The sequence below is a fragment of the Eptatretus burgeri genome, chromosome 8 (genome assembly GCF_056783735.1).
Source record: "Eptatretus burgeri isolate ZD-2024b chromosome 8, Ebu_testis_v1, whole genome shotgun sequence".
Taxonomy (NCBI): domain Eukaryota; kingdom Metazoa; phylum Chordata; class Myxini; order Myxiniformes; family Myxinidae; genus Eptatretus; species Eptatretus burgeri.
In genome coordinates this window covers 53309560-53321067 of record NC_140968.1, presented here as the reverse complement: position 1 = coordinate 53321067, position 11508 = coordinate 53309560, and the positions used below count along the sequence as shown (strand labels likewise).

At 42.8% G+C, this 11508-nt stretch overlaps 1 protein-coding gene and 1 long non-coding RNA gene across 2 annotated transcripts in view; both read right to left on the bottom strand.

The window, feature by feature from the left end:
- LOC147021753 (cyclin-dependent kinase-like 1) overlaps positions 1-3158 on the bottom strand; it is a 6662-nt gene extending 3504 nt beyond the window's left edge. The window contains exons 1-3 of the mRNA XM_085890457.1: positions 3063-3158; positions 2570-2800; positions 1-53 (exon numbers count right to left, since the gene is read on the bottom strand). The exon at positions 1-53 is cut by the window's left edge and continues 70 nt beyond it. Coding sequence (XP_085746583.1) covers positions 1-53; positions 2570-2800; positions 3063-3158 — 380 coding nt within the window. The remainder of the gene's footprint in view (positions 54-2569; positions 2801-3062) is intronic.
- A 5075-nt stretch (positions 3159-8233) lies between these two features.
- LOC147021752 (uncharacterized) lies at positions 8234-10474 on the bottom strand. The gene is made up of 3 exons (XR_015060604.1): positions 10096-10474; positions 8430-8500; positions 8234-8290 (listed from the first exon to the last, which is right to left on the bottom strand). It is a non-coding gene; the product is annotated as an uncharacterized LOC147021752 (long non-coding RNA).
- Positions 10475-11508: the final 1034 nt, after the last annotated feature.

Genomic DNA, 11508 nt, shown 5'->3' with positions numbered 1-11508 from the left:
GCAGAGGGTGGTGGATTGAATACCACAGTGAAGTCAAACTTGTTAGGCGATTTCTGTAAAGAAACAAAACAAATGTATTTGTAATAGAATCTCAACCAATCATCACGATCAAACACTTACATTCACTTGATAAGCATATTCCAAGAAACCACTCATCAATGCAATTACAGACGTAACTCTCAACTGATAAAATACATTTTGGTTCCTGAAATACGTTATGGTGTACAACACAAAAGTTTTTATTTCGTTCTTCAAAACAAACCCTCTCAACTCAATAATTTGGTATTAAGTCTTTGTGGGTTTATTTGGACGAGGGCGAGGTCATTTATTCCCGATACGGGAAACACCCTGCAACCCATTCCTGCAGAAAACTAACTTTTTGGAATTCCGGCTGCATTTTCCATTCACTTATCATGTAACTTTGTGGGAAGATAGCTTTTACCATTGCACACATTTCCAATTTCATCAACTTGGCTGTGGGATGGCTTTGAAGGCCAGAAAAAAAACAAACTTTGAAGGCACAGAGCAGACTGCACAAGCGCAACCACATCCACACATACCACTGGAGATGGATTGAGGCCACAGTTTGAACCCGAACCAAAGAAAACCAGGAAAAGGCAGGAATCCCAAATTAATTTCCCCGCAGTTTTTAGGAAATTCCCTGGAAGAAACACGAGCTTGTGATCTATTTGTTTGAAAGCTTTTCTCAGCTCAAGCTCGAGAAAACTAGACTTTCACCATCTCCAATCTCTATAAAATGCGGCATGCCAGGGGTGTGACATGATTGCCGCTGGTTTGGCACAATGGCCAACAAAGAAGGTAATGAGCACGAAAATATTATCTTGATCTTTGTGTTTACTGGAACTTTCAGTAAAGTCCTTTTTCATCTCATTCGCACAAGGGCCTCGGCCGTCGCTCCACATCATGGTCAACGATGGTGGTCTAAGCCTATTATGAGTGAAATGGATTTGTGAAAATTCAAATCTGTGGCAATCAAAATGAAACGGAGCCCAAAATATTGTCCCAACTGTTTGTGCATTGTGTTGAAATTAAATAAAAAAAGAAAAGAAAATCAGTAACAATCATGAATTACAAAGAGAACACTGTATATAATAATAATAATAATAATAATAATAATAATAATAATAATGTAGTCAACTCTCATAGAAATTGTGTGTCATTTTTGAAGAAGAGAGCAAATACCTATTTGGAGTGGGGGAGGGGGGATAAAACTCCCCCCCCACCCCCATGAAACCCCTTAATGAGTGCAGATTTTGATGCAGTCAATTCATCTCCGTGAGGCATCAGAAAAGAAAGCATGTGGCTAAGTTTCATCAAAATCGTCTGTTTGGTTCAATCAAGCAATAATGACTGAGGTGTTTACGGGCTCACAAACTGACTCCCTGACTGAATGACTTAATGACTCACATTCAGACACTGCTCGATCGCATAGGACACCCTGACTAAAGTCCGTTAATACCAATTGAAAACATGACTGTGGTCTAACTTTCAACAACAATAACATGAATTATTCCATGTTTAGAAACACGAGATGTATCAAAAATTGTGGACAATGTGCTGTGGCAAAAAAAAACAAAAGAAAAGTGAAGGATGAAACAATCATTTGTTTCATTCCACAGTGTGGATGAAAGTAGAGCATGCCTCCAAACAGGAATATCTAGTCTCGTGGAACCGACACTCATCAAATTAACAGATGTTAACATCAAAAGCATTGCCATGACCTGGGTGTTCATATGGCATGTGCTGAAAAAGCGGAACAATGACATCCCCTGTCAAACCATCAGATCTATTAGAACAAAACAAATTCCTTAACTTAACACACCCATCACTCACAAAACCATCAGCGAAACCACAACAAAACATATCCCTCAACTCAACACACCCTCAATACAACCATCACTCACAAAACCATTAGCGAAACCACAACAAAACATATCCCTCAACTCAACACAACCATCACTCCCAAAACCATCAGCAAAACCACAACAAAACAAATCCCTCAACTCAACACACCCATCACTCCCAAAACCATCAGCGAAACCACAACAAAACATATCCCTCAACTCAACACAACCATCACTCCCAAAACCATCAGCGAAACCACAACAAAACAAATCCCTCAACTCAACACAACCATCACTCACAAAACCATCAGCGAAACCACAACAAAACATATCCCTCAACTCAACACACCCTCAACACAACCATCACTCACAAAACCATCAGCGAAACCACAACAAAACAAATACCTCAACTCAACACAACCTCAACACAACCATCACTCCCAAAACCATCAGCGAAACCACAACAAAACAAATCCCTCAACTCAACACACCCTCAACACAACCATCACTCACAAAACCATCGACAACAAAACATATCCTCAACTGAACACACCCTCAACACAACCATCAGCTGCAGTACAACAAAACATACACCTTCACTCAACACAACCATCACTAACCAAACCATCACCATTCCCTCAGCAGCATCAGCATCCCCTTCACATCACATTCATGATCATGACACCATTACATGCAATACTCACTTTAATAATACGTTGTCCATTAAATTGAAGACCAAGGAATAATTTTGTGAACACGATGCCGAGCGCCCACACGTCGGCTGGGGGACCTTCGTAATCACAACACGAGATCTCTGGCGCCATATAGCCACGTGTGCCGCAGTAGTCAATAATGTTTTCACCGGGCGTGAAACGAAGAGCAAGGCCAAAGTCAACGACCTTCACGACCCCCCTGCTGCAGAGTATATTTTCAAGCTGGAGAATAAACAGCAATCGTTACATTAAAAAAACACAAACATCAAACCTTTGATAAAATGTGTTAAAAGAAAGAATCAAATTTGAATGTGGAAGGCAGGCAGGGAAAAAATTTACAATAAGAGAAACGTGAAAACAAAAACAACAAAATAAATATCCTCCACCAATGTCAGGAGTTTATACAATATGGAGGAGCTTGAAGCAAGAGAAGATAACAAGGAGTAAGAACAACAGAGTCACGTTAAGTCAGACTTGGTTTTGCTCGAGTACAGGCCCAGAGGACAGGCCACAGGACGTTGAGGTGTGATAGGAAAGAGAACATTTGAGGAGGTTCAGCTATCTCGGTGAAGGACAACATTATATCACGTGAAAGGGGTGATATGAAGGAGGGAATTAATGTCGAGGGTTCTGTGTGTATGAGAGACTAACAAATACAACCCATCGCTTCGCTGACGGGAATACTATCGGGGGAGGGGGAGAAAAAGAGGGGGGAGAGTAAGGAGGTGGAGGGCAATAGGGAGGGGTGTGGGAGCGAGGAGGGAGGGAGAGCGAGGAGGGGTGGGGGGGAGGAGAGAAGGCAGCGAGAGGTGAGGAAGGGAAGGCAGATGTGTGGTGAAGTATTAATTACTATTCATCCTGTCTCCTCAAAATGCTTAATGGAAACAAAATAATGTCTGAAATCCATTTTGTACAGGTCATAGGAAAATACTGCCCAGAGACAAACACCGCCCGGACATGTCTGGATATAAATGAAGTCTTGAAACAAACACCTCCTGGAGACGTTCGGAGACGAACACCGCCCAGACACGTTAGAAGGCAAACACTGGCCAGACGTAAACACCGCCCAGACACGTTAGAAGGCAAACACTGGCCAGACATAAACACCGCCCAGACACATTAGAAGATAAACACTGGCCAGACATAAACACCGCCCAGACACGTTAGAAGGCAAACACTGGCCAGACATAAACACCGCCCAGACACATTAGAAGATAAACACTGGCCAGACATAAACACCACCCAGACACATTAGAAGATAAACACTGGCCAGACATAAACACCGCCCAGACACATTAGAAGATAAACACTGGCCAGACATAAACACCGCCCAGACACTTTAGAAGATAAACACTGGCCAGACATAAACACCGCCCAGACACATTAGAAGATAAACACTGGCCAGACATAAACACCGCCCAGACACGTTAGAAGATAAACACTGGCCAGACATAAACACCGCCCAGACACATTAGAAGATAAACACTGGCCAGACATAAACACCACCCAGACACATTAGAAGATAAACACTGGCCAGACATAAACACCGCCCAGACACTTTAGAAGATAAACACTGGCCAGACATAAACACCACCCAGACACATTAGAAGATAAACACTGGCCAGACATAAACACCGCCCAGACACATTAGAAGATAAACACTGGCCAGACATAAACACCGCCCAGACACTTTAGAAGATAAACACTGGCCAGACATAAACACCGCCCAGACACATTAGAAGATAAACACTGGCCAGACATAAACACCGCCCAGACACGTTAGAAGATAAACACTGGCCAGACATAAACACCGCCCAGACACATTAGAAGATAAACACTGGCCAGACATAAACACCACCCAGACACATTAGAAGATAAACACTGGCCAGACATAAACACCGCCCAGACACTTTAGAAGATAAACACTGGCCAGACATAAACACCACCCAGACACATTAGAAGATAAACACTGGCCAGACATAAACACCGCCCAGACACATTAGAAGATAAACACTGGCCAGACATAAACACCGCCCAGACACTTTAGAAGATAAACACTGGCCAGACATAAACACCGCCCAGACACATTAGAAGATAAACACTGGCCAGACATAAACACCGCCCAGACACGTTAGAAGATAAACACTGGCCAGACATAAACACTGCCCAGACACATTAGAAGATAAACACTGGCCAGACATAAACACCACCCAGACACATTAGAAGATAAACACTGGCCAGACATAAACACCGCCCAGACACTTTAGAAGATAAACACTGGCCAGACGTAAACACCGCCCAGACACGTTAGAAGGCAAACACTGGCCAGACATAAACACCGCCCAGACACATTAGAAGATAAACACTGGCCAGACATAAACACCACCCAGACACGTTAGAAGATAAACACTGGCCAGACATAAACACCGCCCAGACACATGAGAAGATAAACACTGGCCAGACGTAAACACCGCCCAGTCACGTTAGAAGGCAAACACTGGCCAGACATAAACACCGCCCAGACACATTAGAAGATAAACACTGGCCAGACGTAAACACCGCCCAGACACATTAGAAGATAAACACTGGCCAGACATAAACACCGCCCAGACACTTTAGAAGATAAACACTGGCCAGACGTAAACACCGCCCAGACACGTTAGAAGGCAAACACTGGCCAGACATAAATACCGCCCAGACACGTTAGAAGATAAACACTGGCCAGACGTAAACACCGCCCAGACACATTAGAAGATAAACACTGGCCAGACGTAAACACCACCCAGACACGTTAGAAGGCAAACACTGGCCAGACATAAACACCGCCCAGACACATTAGAAGATAAACACTGGCCAGACGTAAACACCGCCCAGACACGTTAGAAGATAAACACTGGCCAGACGTAAACACCGCCCAGACACATTAGAAGATAAACACTGGCCAGACATAAACACCGCCCAGACACATTAGAAGATAAACACTGGCCAGACGTAAACACCGCCCAGACACGTTAGAAGATAAACACTGGCCAGACGTAAACACCGCCCAGACACATTAGAAGATAAACACTGGCCAGACGTAAACACCGCCCAGACACGTTAGAAGATAAACACTGGCCAGACGTAAACACCGCCCAGACACGTTAGAAGATAAACACTGGCCAGACGTAAACACCGCCCAGACACATTAGAAGATAAACACTGGCCAGACGTAAACACCGCCCAGACACATTAGAAGATAAACACTGGCCAGACGTAAACACCGCCCAGACACATTAGAAGATAAACACTGGCCAGACATAAACACCGCCCAGACACTTTAGAAGATAAACACTGGCCAGACGTAAACACCGCCCAGACACGTTAGAAGGCAAACACTGACCAGACATAAACACCGCCTAGACACATTAGAAGATAAACACTGGCCAGACGTAAACACCGCCCAGACACGTTAGAAGATAAACACTGGCCAGACGTAAACACCGCCCAGACACATTAGAAGATAAACACTGGCCAGACGTAAACACCGCCCAGACACATTAGAAGATAAACACTGGCCAGACGTAAACACCGCCCAGACACATTAGAAGATAAACACTGGCCAGACGTAAACACCGCCCAGACACATTAGAAGATAAACACTGGCCAGACGTAAACACCGCCCAGACACGTTAGAAGATAAACACTGGCCAGACGTAAACACCGCCCAGACACATTAGAAGATAAACACTGGCCAGACGTAAACACCGCCCAGACACATTAGAAGATAAACACTGGCCAGACGTAAACACCGCCCAGACACGTTAGAAGATAAACACTGGCCAGACGTAAACACCGCCCAGACACATTAGAAGATAAACACTGGCCAGACATAAACACCGCCCAGACACTTTAGAAGATAAACACTGGCCAGACGTAAACACCGCCCAGACACGTTAGAAGGCAAACACTGGCCAGACATAAATACCGCCCAGACACGTTAGAAGATAAACACTGGCCAGACGTAAACACCGCCCAGACACATTAGAAGATAAACACTGGCCAGACGTAAACACCGCCCAGACACATTAGAAGATAAACACTGGCCAGACATAAACACCGCCCAGACACTTTAGAAGATAAACACTGGCCAGACGTAAACACCGCCCAGACACGTTAGAAGGCAAACACTGGCCAGACATAAATACCGCCCAGACACATTAGAAGATAAACACTGGCCAGACGTAAACATCGCTCGGACACATACGGAGCCAAACTCCTCTCCAGACACATCCGGAAACAAACTCCCGTCCGGACATAGCTTCCGCTTGGACACATTCGGAGACAAACACCGCCCAGACGCGTCGGTAGCTTAGCTGTCCAGAAACAAACACATTCTGCACCTGTTTGGAGACAAATACCACCCAGACACGTCCAGAAGGGAGAGGGGAGAGAGATAGAGATAGAGATAGAGGCAGTGAGGGGAGTTATCCAAGAGAGAAAATGTTATGCTTTATGAACAACACACACAGACACACCAATCATCAACATCACCATCACATTATTGAATGAAGTTTATCATTATTATTGTTAAAGGGAAGTTTCATGATCTTAATAAGTCAAGAACATAAACTTGATTTTATGTTCTTAATGAAGGAAAATAAGTCTTGTGTTAGCTTGATGGATGAGGTGGCTGCTTTTTGATCGAAGGACCTTGAGTTCAACCCCTGTCTTACTGTTAAACAACACGTTTGGTTGACTCAGACTGTCATCTTTCTGAAGTCGGCAAAATGAGTATCAGATTGCTGGAAACAGGGGGCACTGCATTTGCGGTACAGCCACGTTCCCAGCAATGATGTCAGGCTCTGGGTGTGACTGAAGAGGAAGACAGAAAGGTTCATTGAGAATTCAGAAAGGCTTGTTGTAAGGGAACAATATTGATTGTGGGTGATATTAATTTGGCAGGGATAGATTGGGTCCAAGACTAGGGAAAGGGCAGAGCAGATGAGGAATTTCTTGACCTTGTTGAAGATTGCCTTTTAATCTGGTTTGTTTATAATCCCATGAGGAGTGGAGTGTCAGACCGCTCATGAGGTAATAACCCGAATATGGTGGAGAACGTTGAGATAGAACAGCATTTCTGGACAAGTGACCATAACATAGTGTGTGTCGTGGTTAAGATGAGTTTGAGATTTTCGAATAAGGCTATTGGACTTTAGGAAGGCAAATTTTGAGAGTACGAGGAGAGAGGTCCCATAGATTGGGATAAACTAACAGGGCACTCAGTATCCGAAAAAACGGGCAGCCTTCAAAAGAGAAAATGTGCAACAACATCTTCACGATGTCACCTTGAATCGAGATGTCAAAATTAAACACACACCAACAATAGGTGGATCTATTTTTCAAAGACAGCAACCAAGCTGGAATGGATGTTTAATTTTATCTTCCTTTCCAGTTAAGTTGTAGGTTTCATTTACTGCACAATGAGCAAAAAATGGTCAGTATGTGACAAGCAGCCCTCCCTCCCCCATCCCCTTGTTGATAATTACCCAACAATAATAATTTTGTTATTTCCTGTCCCCTCCACTCCCCCTTCCTTGCTGTGCTGCAAAAAAATTGTTTTAATTGCAGTGTTACACAGAACGTATCACAGTCTGTTCTGATGTACTTGGTTACCTTTATGTCTCGATGCACAATGTTCTGGCAGTGCATATAAGCAAACGCAGAAGCCATCTGGAATCAGGAAATAAAATATTAAAACATGGAGACAGATTGTAATTGTTAAGATTTTACAATTTCGAGTTAAATTCTTTGTCATATTTCAAAAAAGGTCAAAAACATCATTCTGATGCGAAAAGCTCTTTCAGCTCACCTGCTCCATGAAAGACCATGCCTGCTTTTCGGTAAATCTTTCCCGTGAAGCAATTTGGTCATGGAGTGTATCTGCACACATGAAACAGAAATATACAAGGGCAAGGCAATGAGATGTTCATTTCTCAGAAAACACGAGTAGAGGAAAAGTTGTTTTGTTTGAGAAAATTTTGAATGTTTTATTGTTAAAATAAACACAAAACGATAAATATAAAATTTGTTTGCAAGATTGAAGGTCATGCAAGAGCAAGGGGAGAGAAAAATTATTTGAGAAAGGATGGAGGATGACACGAAATGGTGGTGCACCGGGCGCTTGAAGTCTTGGAGGGGACAATGTGATTGAATAGTTTCCAGACAGAAGTTGCACAAATAGGAGAAAAGAGGAACAAAAGAGTGGAAGTGAAAGTGTGGACTTTGAGTTTAACCAAGAGGGAGTTACTGGAGGAACTTGTGTGTACTGGAGGAACGGAAGATAGTCAGAGGGATTGCGGTGGCAGGGGGAGCTCGACTGCAAGTCAGCAAATATGGAATGTTAGACATGTTGCTCTATGTGTGCAGAACAACATCGCATACTCTCTTTTTTTTCTCTTCCTGTTCAGTCGTTCCATTGTTTGTGTGCAACTATTGTCCCACTTTGAATATGGTGTTACTCTCTGTCACCTCACTGTTCTAAGACTCTCTGTTCTTTTGAAAGACTGAAGAAATGAGAGAAGCCACTCCCTGTCTGCCATTTTAGAGGAACTGGCTATTTGTTTCAGCCTCATCACATGATATGCTAATAATGTTGAGAGCTTTATATTCCACAGAATGCAGATCAGTTTGTGGTGCTGCCATCTCATCACCGAGGTGAGAACTTGCGTCATAACAAACGGATCTCCTGGATTCTGTGGAATCTAAAGCTCTTAACATGTTTCCATTGAACGACACAGAAACACTTTGTAGGCTACGGGTTTGAGGAATTATTTGTAATGATGTAGTCTGAAACTCAGTTTGGAAGACAACTTTGATGTATGATCCACACCATGGCTGATGGTGAGGCCTATAAAGTCAAGAGACCGAACCACTTCTTGCTTCTGACCATGGAAGTCGATCAGTCAGTGGGTTTTTGACAATCCTGCCAAAGTGACTTCCGAGGTCGGCAAAATGAGCGCCAGCATGCTGGTATATTGTGTCAGAGTGGTGACCCGTCCAGGATTGTGCCCAATAGCCAAGGAGACTGCTGAGGCGGCACCAACGCTCTGCACAGAGTATGGTCTCAATCTCCAATCTCCCGCCAAAGTGACAGGGTGAGATTGAGATTTGTCAGAATTGAAAGATGTTCCATTTATCAGAGCAACAAGCCTTGACTTCAAACATTTTATTTACTTTCCTATTTGGATCAACATTCATGGTTGAGCTCAATACAACATACTGCTTATTGGGACATCAGAGTGTGAACATGAGAATATGAAACTAAAGATGTTAATGACATCTTTTCTGCTCTGTTTGTCCCTCTAATAAATATACATGGTCGAGCATTAGCCGAAGACGGTGTATAAAAGGTCCAAACAAAATTAGGACATCATAATTCATGTTTATCAATTACTAAATTATTAGCTGCTGAAGTAAAAGTCGACTTGATGGTCAAAAACACTGGATTTTCAGCAGAATTATGTCAGAAACCTCACCTCCATCCACATACTCCAGGACGAGGAAAACTTGGTCAAGCTTTGGATTTTCAGCAATGTCAATAAACTTCACTGTGGAGAAACAAGACAGTGGAGCACAAATTAAGATGACATAAGAAACTCACCTTCAAACATGATTAACATGCAAATTTTGTGTGAACCTTCAAATGACAAATAGTCAACAATGAGGGTCGATATGGTCCTTTCACCATTCATGATGTTGTCTGTAAACGTTCGGGTGGCACCCCACCACTCACAAGTTCATCGATACGATAAACATGTGTGTTTTAAGGGTAGCACATGTATGAATCCCAATTCATACAGAGTACACTTAGGTTAAGACAAACAACTTATGAGAATTGTTGCAATAGGACGATATTCGGCAAACACACTACTTAGATGTGGTTGGCGAAGTAGATTTGATTTACAGTGTGTGGCAGTCTCATTATTACCCTCGCCAGCGGAGAGAGTATTGTATTTGGGTCCGTTTGTTTGTTTGTTTGTTTGTTTGTCTGCACAGAACACGAGTGTTTTTCTCTGCAACTGCATGTTGGATTGAGACGAAATTTTCAACAATACGAAGCGAATACTCACATAGAATGTTTTAATGATAATTATGTCGTCATCAGCCACGTGGTGCGTTAGCCATGTTGGAAAAAGGAATAATTTTGGACCTTTTGTATCTCCAAAACCACTCCAAGGAAAATCTTGAAACTTGGCACATGGCAAGAACTCCTCATGGAGAGTAAGTGGGAATTTTTTTTATGTCATCGGTGCCTTCGTTATGATGTCATAATTGCATACATAGAATGCTACATGCGATCGGTATGAAAAATTTTGAGGGTCACTTGGGGATAAATTAGTCTACTGAAGAAAAATTGTTGACTGGTTTGAAAATGAGAAAACTATGAGTCACACGGTTTGGCAGCGATACTGTTTAAAAAAAAAAACCTTCATAAATCTCTGAAACGGTTGAGCAGATCGAAGCGAAACTTTCCATGTACGACCGCCTATCCATGAGGAATAAAGCGTTCACATATATGATGTCATAGATCACAGGGGAAACTTCACAAAAATGTTCCCCCAACCTTGGGAATACCAGGGTATTCACAAATAATTCAGAGGTTACAACGTCTTGCAACCATATTGAGTGGAAATCAAAAAAAAAAAAATTTCTCTTGAACCGCTTCATCGATGGACACGAAAATTCACAATTATGATCCAGTTGTGATGGGGAATATATGTTTTAAATCTCTCTAAAAAGAGTTAATCAAGTCTCTCCGAGACAGGAATTGTGATTTTTCTGTTTTTTTTTGTATTCATTGACGAGGCTCATACGAGAGCTAACACACAATGCACAGCAAGGGGGGGGGGGCATGAGACAAGAGGGGCTGGAGAGGGAGGAATGAAACA